This window comes from Calonectris borealis, chromosome 18 (genome assembly GCF_964195595.1).
Source record: "Calonectris borealis chromosome 18, bCalBor7.hap1.2, whole genome shotgun sequence".
NCBI lineage: Eukaryota > Metazoa > Chordata > Aves > Procellariiformes > Procellariidae > Calonectris > Calonectris borealis.
The window spans coordinates 5,034,747-5,051,724 of NC_134329.1; the positions used below are offsets into that span (position 1 = coordinate 5,034,747).

The 16,978-nt window shown below is 46.4% G+C and overlaps 2 protein-coding genes across 20 annotated transcripts in view; both read left to right on the forward strand.

The window, feature by feature from the left end:
- The window catches only part of DEPDC5 (DEP domain containing 5, GATOR1 subcomplex subunit), a 48,122-nt gene extending 46,260 nt beyond the window's left edge, over positions 1-1,862 (forward strand). For 17 of the 18 annotated variants that reach the window (XR_012676413.1, XM_075167401.1, XM_075167407.1 and 14 more), the window contains 2 exons: positions 96-178; positions 1,062-1,862. Coding sequence is in view for 17 of the 18 variants with exons in the window: in XM_075167401.1 (XP_075023502.1) it covers positions 96-178; positions 1,062-1,357 (379 nt within the window). In the remaining variant the exon portion in view is untranslated. Of the gene's footprint in view, positions 1-95; positions 179-698; positions 1,021-1,061 lie in introns of those variants that run through there. The other variant, XM_075167414.1, reaches the window with a different exon arrangement.
- Positions 1,863-3,425: 1,563 nt separating this feature from the next.
- Positions 3,426-16,297, forward strand: ANHX (anomalous homeobox). Of its 2 annotated transcripts, XM_075167421.1 has the most exons (9): positions 3,426-4,267; positions 4,903-5,027; positions 5,231-5,354; positions 6,623-6,809; positions 7,293-7,425; positions 7,699-8,003; positions 8,725-8,875; positions 12,329-12,416; positions 14,366-16,297. In XM_075167421.1, the coding sequence occupies exons 1-9, from the start codon at positions 4,019-4,021 to the stop codon at positions 14,456-14,458; spliced, it is 1,455 nt and encodes a 484-aa protein (XP_075023522.1). In that variant the 5' UTR covers positions 3,426-4,018; the 3' UTR covers positions 14,459-16,297. The 2 variants fall into 2 exon arrangements, with proteins under 2 accessions (XP_075023522.1, XP_075023523.1); XM_075167422.1 differs by lacking the exon at positions 8,725-8,875 and having other exon boundaries at positions 3,973-4,267.
- Positions 16,298-16,978: the final 681 nt, after the last annotated feature.

Sequence of the window (16,978 nt, forward strand, 5' to 3'; positions counted from 1 at the left end):
TTTTCCCTGGTGCCCCTGCCTTGGGCTGAAGGAATCCTAGCTGGAGTGGCTTTTTTTTTCTTTTTTTTAAATTCCCCTGGTGTTTGTTTCTCCAGATTTGGATTTGTGCAAGATAAATACTCGGCCTCTGCATTCAACTTCCCGGCTGAGAACAAGCCCCAGTATATCCATGTCACAGGTGAGCAATATTTAGCAGGCATTGGGGCAAGGAGGAGGGTATTATAAACAAAAGAACCATTTCACATGCAGTTTGTGTTTTGTGTCAGTGATGTTGGTCCTCATTATGTCCCTAGTCGGATGACGAGTAGCTATATCAGCCAACACAAACCAGAAAACTGGAGAAGCAGTAGGAAAAGCACAAAGTGTTGCTGCTAATCAATGTCATTGGTTCGAAATCTTGCTTTGTAGTGTCTTTGAAACTTTTCTTTCCAGGAGATGGAGAAATAAAAAGGGCAGAGCTTATTCCAAGTGCAATGTAAATAAATGTGTATCTAGAAGCTAAAAGGAGGGAAAGATGTTGGGACAAGTCAGTGCTCTGTTCTCATGCTTAAGGTCAGTTGTAGATGCATCGCTACCCATACACACTGTGTGGGAGATAGATAAAGCATTTAGGATCCGCTTGCTCTCATTATTATTCTTCATAAATGTTGGTGAACTATCAGCACTTCTAACTAAGCTCCATGCATGGCATATTACAGTAAAATAACAGTATGTTCAGAGGGGTTGCTGAGACATGAAGACAATGACATGAAGAGAGCTTTTGGAAAATTGCAGAAGAGAATGGAAATTGATGTAAAATTAGAAAGATGGATCAGAGCCTACAGCTTTGCTTCATTCCCTTCTACCAAGAGAAAGGCAAGATTAAGTGTGGTCTCTCCTAGTGTTGTTACTTGCAGGAAGTAGCATGTAAAACCGAAGGAGGAAAAGTGTATCCCATTTTATCTTGCTAAAAGGCAATTAAATGAAACTCAGCCCAGTTTCCTTTCAGAACTTAATGAGTCAGCTACCAGTTGTAGGGACTTAGGTCTGCCTAATACTAAAGTCCTGTCTGTTTCCTCCAGGGACAGTGTTTTTGCAGCTACCGTATTCCAAGCGGAAATTTTCTTGTGGGCAGCAGCGACGCCGGCGCAACTCCACTAGCTCCACCAACCAGAACATGTTCTGTGAAGAGCGCATTGGCTACAACTGGGCCTACAACACCATGCTGACGAAAACGTGGCGGTCCAGTGCCACCGGGGATGAGAAGTTTGCTGATCGGTTGCTGAAAGACTTTACAGACTTTTGCTGGAACAAAGATAGCCGTCTTGTTTTGTTCTGGACTGATTGTCTGGATAAGATGCATGCTAGTGCTCCATGAAATAGGGTTGTATCTCTTAGGGAGACAGCTAGAAGCTTTACCTTGTGGTAAGGAAGCAGAGGTGAAGGATGACTGGAAAAGAGCCTCTCTGTTGGATTCATCTTGAGGCTCCAAGAGGACCTGATCAATGTTGCTGTTGATATTCAACAGAATTTGATTAAGCCCTTGGGAAAAGAATCTGAACTCTTGGCTTGCCGATATCTATTACCTGACCTCAGCTTGGTTTCAAGTAGCTGCAGTCCTTGATTGCCAAAACTTCAGTTAGAGCAGAGGTAAAGGAGGGAGCATGCAGATGGTTTTCAAGGGCAGTTAGATTCAGCACAGAGTGTGATGGTAGCAGCTTACCGTTATTGGAAATGATTGGTGCCATTTGCATCTGATGTGCCTGACAGCAGCCTGCCTCTTTCCCTTTTGAGGTGTACCTGGTTGTGTGAATATGTAAGATAAAATGTGAGACACTTGTTGAATTTCATACATGTAAATAAGTAAAAATGCAGCAAATCAAGTGACCTGATGTTTTTTTGTAACTCCAGACAGCAATACAGAATTGGGGAGTAAAAGAGAATAATTGCCAAAAGGAAATACTGCTTCTTATGTCTAGCATGATAATGAAATGCTCAAAGTTCAATGGTGGGGCTTTGTCTTTAAGCATCCAGGACTTTCTGTCTCCAGCTCTGGATCTAGAACAGTGTCATGCAGCAGGAGCAAGAAGCCAGTTACTGTCCTGCAAGGCCAGCATCCAAGCCTAAGGAGAAATCAAGGGCAACGGAACACAAGATGCTGCTCATTGGAGAAACAAGGAGGATTATGAACAAATTTTTAGAATATGTCTGCATACAGCAAAATGAAGATGCCTACGCTCGAGTATGTCGTCTTTGACTTTGCAGACAAAGCTCACATATGGCACATGGACTTCGCATAAGCTAGTTATTTAAGTGCGGATTCAAGGTGGGTTCAGGACCCGCACCTCATAGCGCTGTGCGTGGCGGGGCTGTTGTCTCCTGCTGTGAGATCGTTACTATTATTATCTGTCCTAGCTAAACTGAAGTCAGCAGAGGGCTGACACATTCACAACACAGTGGTGTTCAGACCTAATTCAAGGAAAATCATAGCTGCTTCAGTTCTATCCCCTAAACTGAGTCTGGATGACTCATCTGTTATTAGACACCTAGAAAAGGGGTTTGAGCTGCATGCCTCTTCATTCAGTTCATCTAAGCGTGTCAAAATTACCAGTGCATGTTTGATTCCCATCAACATCTTAAAAAATACTCTCTCGTATGAAAGCAACTTGCTGCCATCTCTTCTACACAGTTTTGCTATGAAAGTAGCAATGCACGCAGCAGCTGCTTCGTCAAAGCACTTTAGGAGGGGTGGGGGCAGAGGGCAGGGGCAGCCCTGCAGCACCCCGCCTGTGCAAGAACCTGCAGGCCAACAGCGGCTCCGCAGCTGCAAACCGGGATCGCCCGTAGCGCTGCAGAGCGCTTCTCCCCCGGCTGAGGCTGTGGACACGGGTGAGGCTTCGGCTGGCTGCAGGACGGGCTTGCGCCCGTGCGGGGCAGAGCCGGCTCCGCGCAGCGCTGCCCGTGCGCGCAGGGTCCTGCGGAGCGCGCTGCCCCGCCCCGCGCTGCCCCGCCCCGCGCTGCCCCGCCCCGCGCTGCCCCGCCCCGCGCTGCCCCGCCCCGCGCTGCCCCGCCCCGCGCTGCCCCGCCCCGCGCTGCCCCGCCCCGCGCTGCCCCGCCCCGCGCTGCCCCGCCCCGCGCTGCGCTGCGGTGGGAGGGGGCCCTCCCGCGCCCTGTCGCCCTGCTCCGCGGCAGGTACCGGGGCCCGGCGGCGCCGGCGCTCCGCCGCGGGAGGAAGGGGCCGGGGAGCCGCGGGGGCGGCCGGGGCTGCCGCGGGAGGGGACGGGGCGGCCGGGGTGTCCCTACGCCTCAGCCTCGCAGGTGTCTAACAGCTTTTCCCCCTTTTGTCCTGGCCGGGGCGGGGGTGTCCCCGAGGGGACCCGCCGGGCACGGGGGCATCGCGCCGGCCTCCTTTCCCCAGGAAAATGGGTGAAAAACAGCCCCGCTGTAACGGCCGTCTGCCCCTGGGCAGTCCCATGCTACTTTGGAGAAAAAACTCATTAATTTCACCTGAACGTCTCTGGGCTTAATGTTCTGGTAGTTTTAACCTGCAAGCAGTGGATGTAAAGCTTCATACTGCGATTTGGATACGGGGGTACTTGATCTGAATGAGGGTGGAGGGCCTGGGGACACTTGTGTACGCGTGGGGTACTGCAGAGCTGCCAGCAGCCCCAGAGCCCCTGGCCGCGCACGCAGACTGAAGAGGGAAGATGGGGACCAGCTCAGGGTGCGGTTCCCCACAGCAGTCCTGCTTTTTCCTTCAGCCTCCAAGTTTTGGTGCAAGTTTAATGCGTCTTTCTGAGCTCTATTTTCTCAACTACAAACCTGGTGTGGCTTTAGCCTCTCAGGCCTCCTTTAGGCCTAGTTTTATTTTAAGTGTTTTGAGGTCCTCAGGCTGCTTTTAACAGCACAGTGAACTTCTTTCCTTAAAAAAAAAAAAAAAAAAGCAGCATACTATAGAAGCTAAAAATAGGAGATAATAGTTTTTATCTAACCACAACTTTGTGCATTGCATAGAAAAGGCTTCCAGCAGGACATAAGGATGAAGCGATTCATGGCCATGTTAAACAGGAATAAAAACAAGGATCCCCCACCCGCCAAGCTGCTGGATCTAGCAGGACAGCTTTGCCAGGACCTCCAGAGCTCATCTCCTAGTCTGGAGAAGCTGGTTGGGGCCATGATGGGATGCAAACACAAGATGCGTTTTCTCACTAACATCCACGTTGTCCGAGCTTGTGTGTTTGTTCATATCCGTAACGGGCAGCATGACACAGCCTGCAGACTCTTGGAGGTAGGGATGTGTTCTTTGTTTCTTCATGGAGACAAAAAGCAGTGTTAGAAAAACAGTAGTTAGAGCTGTTAGTGCAGAGGTACCCAAACTGCAGCACGTGCAGCATTTCCAGCTGGCGTACGGCAGTGGAGGGTGATATGTGTGCGTTGGTTGACCTGAAACACAGGATAAAGCCTTTGCTACAGGTAGTTGCTATTAATCAGCCAAGGGAAAGAAGGTAATTGGGTGATTATGAGGTTGGTGGTAGTTTTTGAAAGCAGGATTTTTGTTCTCTAGTGTGGTGGTTTTTGGAGTTTTTCACAAACTTAGGGCTCAGGACATAAAAGCCTCGGGGAGGCCAAGCTTAGAAGGCTTGCCAGGATGGGAAGATATAAGGAAGGCTGGATGGTAATGGATTTTGGCCTCTCGATCTGGTAATGTAGCTCTTTTCAACAGGGGAAAAGAAGGAATTAGGCAGGCAACTCCCCGCGTACATTAGAGAAGGTACAGTGAGCCATATACTTGGATAATGCTACCAGCTTTGTCAAACCAGTAGGAATCTCTGAGTAAGTTTCTAGTTGTTGAGGGTTTTCTCCATTATAGGAAGCCTGACTGACTACCTGGAAAGGGTTTGCTTACATACTATTTTGTTTTAGTATTGCAAGGCAGAAGAGAAGGAGGAGCTGGTGCAACTTTGGCATGAGATTCACTACCGGAGGGTTATGGAGAAACACCACACGGATTTTCTGACACCACTGCAGAAGTTCCGTTGCAGGAAGAGGTATTGTGGTGTGAGGGAACCAAATTTTTTTTTCTCTGCTGTAGTTAGCAGATGCAGAGGCTGTTTTTGCATCTCAAGATGGCTGCTTCTTGGAGCTAGGTTTTTCTTGGCGTTTTGACCACTTGTGGCAATGTGAGAAAATTTCCATGAATACGAATGACTCTTTTTCGGTCCTTTTTAATCGTGTTTTCTCCTGTGTACAGGAATCCTCCACCTATTTCCCTTTGTCCTGAAGGTTTGAAGAATCGAAACTATTCAGGTGAAGTACGCCAGCAACTGCACAGGTTTGCTGCAGAGGTGACATCAAATCCAAACAAGAAACAGCGGGTAGGGATATGCTACTTCCAATCAAGTCAACTTGTCACAAAAAAGCAGAACTCTGTGATCAGGGTTCTATAACTGGTTTCATTCTAAATCCTTGTTTTCAGAAGCCCCAGTGGGGCTGGGATTCCCGATATTTGATCTTTCCCTAAAGGTTTCCTTAAAAAATCATCAAGTTCATGCTAAGTAATTTCACTTGCTTTTGACAAAAATACCAGGGGAAATAAGTTCCTCACTGGGCTTTTAACAGTTCTAATTTTGTAGTGATTGTGCATAGGCAGCGAAACAACTATCACTCAGAAGAGCTGTATTACAGTGATAAATAGTTCTGACTTGAGTGACTTATTGCCTGTATAAAATTGCACTTTGCTCACCAGAATATATTTTGTGCTGACTTATCACATTAAATTAACGGAATTTGAAAACACGATAGGCTGTGTTGATGTATGCATGTATCTACCCTATTTGGGCAGGGACAAATTTGTAATGAAAGTGACGTGAATTAATTCAGTAATCCTTGTTGATTACTACCTTGCAAGGTGTGAAGGCTTCAGACTTTAAAGTCTGCCTCTGTGGTACTCAATTTTTCCAACACCCTTCTCATGTGAGGGAAGATGGCCTGGTGAATAGTTCTGCAATGTGAAGATGGTTTATTTCTTACTCTTTTCACAAAGCAGCAACAACTTCCAAATTTTCATTTAAAAAAAACAATCTGAATTGGGAGCATAATGAAGTTGCATAATTAAGTCCTAAAAGGTCAGGATACGATGATCACTTATGCATTAATTTCCCAATACATTCTTCACTTATGTGATCTCATTATTTAACAGTTTAATACAGCAGAAGTTTTCTGTGAACATGATACAGATGTTTATACTGCTCACAGTTTGTGAAAACTATTTAATGTGGTAAATGCATTAGTGTTTATCCTATTAGTATCATGTTAGTGATGTGAAGCTGTCATTCTGTGGGAAGAGCATGCTTTGGAGAGGTTTTACATTTAAATATAGCAATATAAAATAGCAGTATATGGTTTCTATTAGCAAACAAATTGACTAGGGGAGCAGGGTGGAATGCATGTTTTCCAGCAACTCATTTGACTTTATAAATCAGTCACCTGATCCGCATAGACGTATTGGAGACCTAGTGAACAAATGTCGCTGAGTTTGAAAGCTCTTTTGCTGGGCTGCTTTTGGAACTGAAGAGAAAAGCCTGATGATTTGGATGTGGTTTATTCTTTTTCCCTTGATCTCTCCCTACAACTGGGTTTGCAGGAGGGATTGGCTCGGGACATGAACCTGCAGCCAACTCAGGTCTATAATTGGTTTGCAAATTATCGACGACGTCAAAAATCCTGCCTCCTTCGTACAGAAAAGCTCAACAACTTGTGTCTTGAGAGGGCTTTGACTTACCACACAAAAGAGCAGCAGGATAAAGGATCCTACACTCCACAAACTGCAGGTTTGTCTCTTCCTAATGGGCTTAGGATGTGGTCCAGAAAGCTGAAAAACTATTTTAAATACCCTCAGGAAGGGAAGGATATTCCTTCTCCAGAACAGCATCTATATGCTGATGGATCAAGTGGACATTGGAGGACTCTACTTCAGTGGAGTGCCTCGTTGTTTGGCTACAGGCTGTCACTCCGTAGAAGGAGCAAGCATTGATAAGGCCTGTGCAAAGACAGGTGAAAAGAGATGCCCGTCTCAGAAGGGGCACCAAATGAGAGCAAATACATGGGAGGCAGCAGGTTTTAGCTCTCAGATTCTGGGATCAGGGCAGTACTCCAGTAAAACCCAGTATTTCCATGCCCCTTCACAGAATCTTGACCAAACTTCAGTCACGGAGAATAAGAGGGTCTTGCTGCATTTGGCAAATTAGCCTTATTTCATTGCTTTTCGAAGTAACTATTGGTGTTCCTTCACCTGCCCGGCCTGCACCTTTCAGATGGATCTTGTGTAGGCATCGGCTCTGAGCAAATGGAGATAACCCTCATGCCCTGTGATCCAGGGTGGGAGCCGTCAGCTGCAGATCTGGATAAGCCTCCTGAAGGAACTTATTTAAAGATGCTGGAATCCAGGTGATGTATGAAAAAGTCTTTACAGTGACAGTTCAGAGGTGAAACAACTTCTAAACTTGTTCATGGAACTGACTTTCATGTCAGTTCCCAGGGGACATCACTTAGGAGTCATGATTCCATAGATGGGAATGGTCCATGCCCAGCATCTGGCAGTCAGAGCATCTACCAGTTAATCTCCCAGCTGTCAAGGGCAGGATTCAAAGGTTTAGCTGGGGCATCCCCGCTCTTTGCAAAGCAATATGTCTGGCTGATTTATTTTCTCCATCATTACAGCTTTATGCAGAGCACTGAGCTGTATGAAGCGAGGACAAGCAAGGCTTTGTTGATCCCTCAGAACACTGAAAAGCTGAAAACAGCTTTTTGCACTGAGGCTATGCTGGAACCAGGAACCTGCTTTAACTCTGCTGTCCTGCAGCCCAGAGAAGTAGCAAGCAGTACTGATGCCAGCCCGCGGCTGGATAACTTTGTCCTGTGCTCTTGTGGGTCCCTTACCTTCCCAGATGAACAGCTGGACATGTGGCAGGCCCCTTCTGGCACCAGAGCCGTCTCTGGCTCCATGTGGACCCCAAGTATAGAAGGTTAGTAAAACTGCACCCAGACTGTTGACCTTAAGAGTTTTCAAGCTTCTCTTCCCTTTGCTGTAAACGCTCTTGCTCACTTACGTGGCTTTCCGATGTCGTGACAACTGGGAGCAAGGCTTATCTTGAGCTCCGGGAGTTCTGCTCCCATAGTAGCTCAATGAGAAAATCTGTTGATTTAAGGTGTTGAAGCAGACGTTCTCACCTACTCTTTTGCTTAAATTGTAACTCCTTCCATAAGACAGTACTTTCCCAGCAAGGTGGATTCCTTTTAGCATTTCCATTGGAAGAGTCCCTTCAGGTGTTGTCTGTTCCCCTTGTCAGTTTGCAAGCTTCATTTTTAAATGCCTGTCATTCTTAAGAGATTGCCTGAGCAGAGGCTGGGAACTTCTTAACTGTGAGACGGTGCTCATCTTCAGCAATACATTCTCACTTTCCTTTCACCTTCCTGCTATTCTTTCTCTCTCCCTCTCTGTTTCTTTCCTGTCCAGCATTCAGCATTCCCACTATCTCTTTTCTTCTCTCTGTTCTTCAGAATAGCTTTGATAGGATATATAAGTGATGTCCACCTGCTTTTGCTCTAGGTCTACAGAACAGAAAGTGCTCTGACTGCCATTCACCCAGCCCCTGGTGAATGTGGAGCAAGGAGGAGAGGAAGAGCTGTGTCAGAGGTTGGGGTCATGTTATCTGTAATTGTCTTTAATACAAGCATTTATTTCAGCAGGTGTCAGAGCTCCCTTGAGCAGAGTCCCTCAAGGTGGCTGTATTGAGTCCAGTTCAGGAAGAGTCGTCCAGCAGTCAGATTTAGAGGTTGAAAGCTTCATCCTTAGAGAAGGACAGCTAGGGACCCTGGAATCTCTTCTTCCCCACAGGTAAAGGGAGTGGAAAGCACAGGGCTTCTTAAAGGCAGGAGTAACAATGACACTGTGGGTCTAGCCTTGTCCTGATCTCCCTGTAGAAGAGGGTTGCAGAAAGAGTGTAGTGATGCATCCCATCCCAGGGACCTGACTCTCCTTGTGTCCATCATATTTTGCAGATATTTATATCTGTGCACTGGAAATGGGAAATGCTGTATAAGTGTATATGTGTTTTACGGTGGTGGCACAAAGGAGATTCGGGACCAGCCTCATCAGAAAAGATATGAACCCCTCTCTTTAAAGCAAGTTTAACTTCTAAGCTATTTGTCTGTTTTTCTTTTTGGCAGAAAATTACAACCTATACTGATCTCAGTGAGAGCTGATTCTGTGGGCTGGGTTGGTAGGGCCCATATTTAATCCTAAAATAGTTTTTGTAGCTTCATAACCTCATGACAAGATTATTCCATAGTGCAAGCTTTCCAAATTGGAAGACAGAAAGACAAGCACTGTTTGTCTTTCTGTTTTCCACCTGTATCAAATGTTTCTGAAGACTGAAGGTTTTCTCTGGGACTTGAGATAAATTCACAGAATGCAAAACCACAAAAATCCATGCCATCTTCCATATGTTATACAACATCCATAATGTTACATAAAAATAAACACTGCCAAACAGACATTAAGAGGTTCCTTTAATTTACTGATCTGCGAGACAGAACAGGAGCAGTAGCCCCATTTCATAACCCTTCTGCTTGACACTGTCCAGCATTTGTGCTAGCATGACACTGTCAATAATATGTCAAAAAGGTAGGTAGAAGCACTTTTATTCCCACTTTATAGATGAGGAAGCAGAGGCACGGAGAGGCTTTGTGGCTTTTCAAGCAACAAGGGAAGGCAGTGATTCACTGGAGATAAAGATCAGTGGTTTTTGCCTCCCAGTTCCCTGCTAAAAACATTTCTGCCTTTTACCGCTGTTTCCCAGTTGCCTTGGTGCCTACAGTTGTTCACATTCATGTCAGACTCCCCACTCTGAATTGCGGGGGAGAACCCAAGTCTGGGCATTGTAAACGCACCTCAGTCTGTGTTTTAGGATTTGCGGTTTTAAACAGTGGCTAAAGATCATGAAAGATCACTGAGGCTTGCTGACAATATTTTGGCTGGATTTAAAATTGCATGTTCTGACTCTAGAGTGAGCTCATGTTTATTTTTAAAATATGTTCCGCCAGTAGAAGAAATCTATGGTGAATGTCTCCTTCTTGGGTTATGTCAGTTGTGCCAGGAATCCACACACCCTTTATCGTATTCCTGGCAGGGGCAGGACTTGCTGCTTCGTTGACACCTTCTGGTGAGGATATAGTTATTTGAACTCTATTCGTAAACCCTGTTTAGTGGCCTGGTCCAGCTCCCCCCAAAACCTTGAACTCCCCAAAATGCTATGAATGCTATGGAACAGCAATCTCTTTAGAAATGAGTGACGCTTAGGCTGCAACCTCATCTTGGCCTTTTTGCAGTTTCTCTCTAGTGAGACAGGAGACCTTGCGTGGGTAGTCTTGGGTAAGATCACTGCTCAGTGAATGGCAATGAATGAGGATCAGCTTTGTTATCAGGCAGAGCCTCTAACAGTGTTACTGGATTAGAGAGAAGTATTGTGTCACCAGAGTAATCTTTAGCAATAACGTTGCAATGAGCATCACTCATCTGGGGACTCATGAAGGAGTCAACAGCTTCAACTGTAAGGCAAATGAGTGTTGCTATCCTGGAAAGACAGGGCAGTGAAGTTATCGGTGCTTTATAGATAAAAGTAAAGCACAGAGAAGGAAATTATTCATCCAAGGTAACCCACCTGGAGTGGACTTAGTGTTATGCTCTCACTGCCTCACCAGCACCTGTGGCTCCCTGTTTCGGGCAGGGGCAGAGCTACAAGTCAGCCAAAGGACCCTTAATCTGCCTGTCCCATTCTTAAACGTGCTCACCTGGAAGGGACTCGGCCTGAAAGCTAATTAGAATGATTCCAGTTGATTTCTTTCAAGGGCTTTTTACAGTCACTTGGGCTGTATCCGAACCTCTTATGATCTACAGGGCTGTGAGGGGGAACCAGGCTGAAAGCTGACTGTCTCCATCTACTCCTGCTGCCTGGCAGGAGAGTTTGATCCAGCTAGTGAACTGGAAGTTCCTATGGGACACCAAACAGATGCTTGACTTTACAGATAGTGGTGTTGTATCCTCTTCACTCCTTGAGTTGGGACAGGTGGGATGTAGCCCAGCTAATGGTTCATGTAGAATATAACTCTCTTGTGCCTGACATTTCAAACAGAAAAGGACACTGAACTCTATGGAGCAAGATGGACTGCATTTATGAGCCAGCATATTGATTTAGAATACATCAGTGCTAGGATGTTCGTGGCAGCTTACCACTTCTTACCACTTCTGGAATTTTTGGGATTCCAGCTCAGAGTGCTAGGAATCCTCCTGCTGTTAGGCTCTCCCCTCTGGATAACCCAGCACCCCGACACTGGCAGGCAAGAAGTTCAAAACGCTCAAAAGGAGGCTACTTTTTGGCATGTTGCATAATTAAATCACAGAATTTGTTGCTAAGGGCATTGTGCATGTCAGTGTAAGCGGGCTATGAAAAAGGACGAGACAACTTCTTGGGGGGGCAGGGGGTCGAGTCCATTTGTCGTTAGTGCATGTAATTGCCCGAATGCAGCCTCTAGCTGAGTCCCCAGACTGATTGCTGGGACCTGGGGGGATTCCAAGGAAGGGCAACTTGACACTTGCCCTGTTTCTTCTACTTTTTTCCTACGTTCTATTAGTTGGCACCTTTGGTCTGGGCCTGCATGGCCATTCAAACCCTGTGCTATTTCTGGTAGTGGTATGGGCAGTGTTGTTGGGGTATAGATACTTTTGAGTTGGTGATGAAGGGAGAGAACATCCCATCATCAAGTACCCAGTGTCTCCTACTTGACCCAGTGCTCGCAGATTGTGACCTCTTTTGAGAGGTTGGCAGAGCCCCCAAGGGAGGTGTGGATGGGGAAGCCATGTCCCCAGACTCTTGACTGGTGGCCTTGAAAAGCTATAGTAGAATCGTAGCCAATGTTGTGGCTATGTCTAAAGCCACATATTTATGTATTTTGACTCTTAAGATCTGTGTTTTTAAAATATGTTCCAGGAAAGAGACATTTTTGTAGACATCTCCTTGTTTATGGAGAGTGTTCTGGAGGCGTAAGGAAAGTTGCAAATTGAGATGTCATTCCTGTATACTGCTCCTGGTCAGGCTAGTCCTCCCAGTGCAGAATCTGTATCTTCAGGTCAGAACAATTTGGAGAAATGGGTAGGTTTGTAGACAGCTTAACAGAACTCTGTTGAATTAGTCTTGCCAGCAGCCCTCTTGTCCTGCTGCAAAACACCTCAGTAAGTGGTGAGTAGAGCATAAATACAAATGCATTTGTATATCATCGTATTTTCTTCCAGTTCCTGTCAGGTGGTGTACGGCAAGCCTCAGTGCCCACCTGTTTCTGCACCCTGCATGGAAGAAAGCCAAGCCTTGGGACAAAGCCAGGTAAGAGAACACACCTAACGTTCAGAGAAAGGAGCTTAGCCCTATACACACTATCAAGGTGCAGCCTCACACAGGCGATGTGAAATCCCACATCGTATTTAGTATGAAACATGTTTGATCTAAGCATATCTTTTGGAATCCAGTTCAAAGCAAGCTGGGCATTCCCTGGCTAGCATCTAGCAGATGCTAGGAGAGGTGTTTCTGTTGGTTTTTCCACTTGGATTGCTTATCAGACCCTGATTTTACTAAACGTGTCATTGAAATGATGTCCAAAGCAACCTGTGCAGATCCAAAGTGTCATTTAAATTCTGAGCAATGGGGGGCTCACCTAGCACTGTGGAAAGAAGATGACAGGAAGATGGCTGCTTGAGGGTCCTTCCCTCTGAGGGGTTCTGCACAATTTGACTCTGCTCTCTCAGAACTCTTAAAATCTTTCACGTAATTTTCATTTCCAAGTCTGTGTTATCGCTGAGGAAAAGGGATTTTGCACTGTTCTGAGATGGCTTATAGCAGTTTACAGAGCAGTGTTATTACAGGAAACGATAAAAGAAGTTACTTCAATGATCTGGATGCAGTCTGCATTCCTTCTTACAGTGATTTTGAGGTAGTAGAGAACAGAAGTTAGAAAACTGGTGCTTTCAAGGGGATGGGAGCACATCTGTGAATTAAATGTTACTTAAAAATAGGACCCAAGAAAGCCCTATCTAAACTGTACCTTGAGCTATTTTTGGACTTCACATGTGTTGGTCTACCAATCAGTTGGCATCCATTTCTCTTGCAATGTTTCTTTTGCAATGTAGGCGGCTGGAGAAAACCTTTTTTAAAAGAGACTTTGAAAAGCAGGAGACCATATCTGCTGGCCTCATTATGGGAAGCAGCTGCAGCTCTGAGGGCAGTAACAGAACCTTTTCTGAGCCTTTGAAAGCATCGATATAAAGATCTGTATCTTGGAAAATGGCCTTTTTACCAGCCATAATGTGAGCCAGATGAGTAGGAAAGCTTTGGGCATTAATAATGAATGAGCCTTTTCTAAGATTTCCAGAGCATGCGGTTTCTGTAGCTAGAGTTTTCACCTTGCTATTTTGCATTCTTGCACTGATTTTGCAATGGTATAGAAACATGACAGTCAGTGCAATGTGGGCTGGGCAGCAAGATACCGTGTGATGCTTGCAGATGTCAGAAGGGAACATCTTCAAATCTTTGTAACAATTACTCAGTTCAGAAACTCAGAAAAGCAATTTTTGCATATTTTAATGTGTGCTCTAGGAAAAAGAAAGGACTTGAATGCATAAATGATTTTACAGCATTCTGCAGACTTCCTGGGCACTCTTTCTTGCTGAATCAACTTGCCCTGGGCTTGTTGCGGGAATATGCAGATATTTGGTTCCTGTGTCTGAACCACAGGGGTGCAGATGTACACTTCCTTTTGTCCACACGTGACTTTCAATTTGCTTTTCGTAGGTCATGCATCCCACCAGAGCCAAAATGAGAGTAAAACAAAATAAGCAAACAAAGAAAAAAAAAGTTAATTCATTTTGGAGACATTTCTTTCCCTCCCTGAACAGAGCTCCCTTGTTCGGGTGATCACTCCCTTCTTAATTATTTCATCCTGGTCTTACCCTCTGTCATTTACTTGCTTTTATAGGAGCCAATGCCTTGGGCAAAGGGAAGGGAATTGCTTTTCTCTGAATTACTTAGAGTTGAATTGTGCACTGATTGCATTTGTCATTTTTACACCTGTGTCCTGTACAGATGGATTACTCTATCTGAACTTAGAGGGGAATGAGGACTTTGTCACTTCATGCACACAGCCCTCACCACTGACATTCCCTCCCACTGCACAGTCTTGTGCTACTGTATGTCTGCCCAAAGGAGCTCTTCCACCGTGAGCAACGGCATCATTAAAGATCGTATGTGGTGAAGCTGTGATTCCTTCGTATGTCTTTCAGGTCCTGGAGGATCCAGTTGGTGACCCATTAACCAACGACACCTTCTGGGCAGCATGGCTGCTCTTTGAATTCTCAGCCGGGGGACGAATGTGACCTGCCTGCAGAGATGCTTAATGTGGGCTGCACTTCCCCAGGAAACACTCCATGCTTTCCTGGGTTTTTTTGTGGTGTTTTTTTTGTTTTGTTTTGTTTTGTTTTGTTTTTTTTTTTTAATGAATGAGGGGTTTGACATGGAGATGAATGGAGAGAGTGAGGTAGAAGGATGAAGGCTTTTTCTAATAGTTACGAAGTTTGTTTTAGTTACAGTTTTATTAAGAATTTTGCAAAGGATAGAAGAAACCAAAGGTGCATTGTGGATTGTAGGTTTTTACTGGAGCAGTCTGAAGCTGCACTGTAGGATGCTAAAAATATCCAGTCACTAGTTCTGTGGCAGTTGCATATTTCTACCCATAGCACTGGTCAGATCTGAGTCCTTCATTACATCATGAAGGTAAATGAAGCTCCTGTACTCAAAAAGAGTAAAATTTAGTTACATTGCCTAGCAGTGGATATTGAATCACTTTTTCTCAGGCCTGGAAAATAAGGTCTCAGCTAAGTGCTGGTAAAATACTGCTATTTCTCTTCTCTCTCTTTCTATTGTACTGCTGGGTGTAACCTCTGGAGTGTTCCATACTCTGTAGTATCACAGATGACACAAACTGGAGCATGGCAGAATTTTCAGTGCCAAAGTCAATGTTCTTGCAGGATTGGGGGGGGGCATACCAGTGTGTCAGTAGCTAATACTACCTGCAACTCAGATTGCCCAGGAAAGAAGAATGAATGGAGGAGGTGGGAGCCGCTGAACCCTCTTGATCCCCAGATCTGGGTGGACTGAAACTGCCGAGGCAATTGTCACCCTTCAGGTGGTCTGCGGCAGTCTGACACCAGGCAGGGGCAGGCAAGCACACCCTGTTCAGACGAGTGCCCTGCAAAGCAGTTTGAGTTGTGCAGACTCCGTTTCCTACACAGCATAGTAAGTGTGGGGCTAATACTGTATTTGGCTGAAGGCTGCTTACTCCGCAGCAGGGGTAAGCTGTTTCACTGCAGCTCTCCTGGGGAGCGTGCACAACTCTGTTCCTTTTGCCCAGTGCATTTCCTCACTTAACCCAGCCTCAAGGCCGCCTGTTACACTCCTTCATCTCACGCTGCTCACAAATCAGGAGCCCCGTTTCCTTTCTCTTGGAGACTAAAAAGCAGAATTGTGTATGAGAGCATTAGGGCATGAGTAGCAAAGCAGACCCTTGATGCAGGTTTAAAACTAATGCTGCAAGTCATTGGGCAGTCTTTTGGGTGTCTTCCCTAAGTATTACTGCTGTTTTCTAAATCTGTATTGCAAAAGGGGTAATCCTTGCCAAAACTCCAGCCCTGAGATACAGTAGATGCCTCCAGTACGTTTTGTAATACAGTTAGCAAATAAAGGTTATGAATGACTCCTTCTCCAGGGTTCATTTTTCAAGGTAAGTGTGTGAAGTGCTTATTCACACAGTATTTAATTATGTATTAAAACCCTAGCACCAGCTGCCCTGGGTACACCTGTGTGTGTTGAGAGCCCAATACTTCCTTTATTTTGGTGGATCTCACTTGGAAGGTCATTTTCTTGTTGTCGGAGGTTTTGTGCCCAAAACCGCGGCGTCTGGAAGGGTTATGCACACATTTACGTTTACCTCCTTCAACAATGGCGCTCTTCGGCGAGTCCGAGCTGGCGCGCAAGGAGGAAAGGTGCCAGGCGACCGCGGCGCTCCCAGAAACCCGTGAGGGACGTGTTCGCCCGCTCCTGACAGACCCGCTCCCCGTCTAACCGCCCCTCTCCGCCGCCGCAAAAGCAGCGCTCGGCTCCGGCGGCGCGGCTGCCGCTGGTGACAAACGCGGCGACGCGCTCTTCCCGCCGCCCGGCCGCTATGGCGCCCTGCGCCGTCTTCCTGCTTCCTCCCCATTGGCGCGCCGCGGCGGTAGCAACAGCGACAAATATATCCTGCTGCCCCATGATTGGCTGCCGCGCCCCGCCGAGCCGTAGCAACAGCGGAGCGGGCGCGCGGCGCCTGAGGAGGCGCGCGGCGGCGGTTGGCGGCCCGGGCGGGGCGAGGCGGGGCAGCGAGCGCGGCCGCCTGGGCTGAGGGAGCGTAGGGGCTCTGCGGGAGAGGGGAGGGATGTAACCTTACCGGCGCAGGGGCCGGCTGAAACCGGCGCTGCTGCTGCAGACCGTGGGCGAGAGGTACGGCGATCCCAGCCACGCTGCATAAAATCCATTTATTAGGCATTGGCATTGTGGTGGGCAAGAGCTGCGTCTTCTCTGCGGCCTGTGGTAGAAAGAAAACAAGACACTGTCGTGCGCCAACTAGTGAACGGCTTTCATGCAGAAGCAGCAGCTCAATAGCAAAATTCACACTGGATCTTGATAGATTTTTGTATGAGATCCCAAAGAAGGTACTTTAATTCTCACCCCTAGTGATATGTCATGTCACTACAATTACTATGATTTAGCTCGTCTATGGTATGTAATACATGTGGATGAAAGCCGGGGTGCTTACATTTCCCAGCTGTTGAAGACTGATGTATTGGAGTAAAGAGGAATGA

What these genes read in the sequence shown, in the direction of transcription:
- ANHX (XM_075167421.1), top strand. Translation starts at nt 4,019, where the DNA reads ATGAAGCGATTCATGGCCATGTTAAACAGGAATAAAAACAAGGATCCC. An exon ending in CAGCCTGCAGACTCTTGGAG is followed by an intron (nt 4,268 to 4,902) that starts GTAGGGATGTGT and finishes ATTTTGTTTTAG; the next exon opens with TATTGCAAGGCAGAAGAGAA. An exon ending in AAGTTCCGTTGCAGGAAGAG is followed by an intron (nt 5,028 to 5,230) that starts GTATTGTGGTGT and finishes TCCTGTGTACAG; the next exon opens with GAATCCTCCACCTATTTCCC.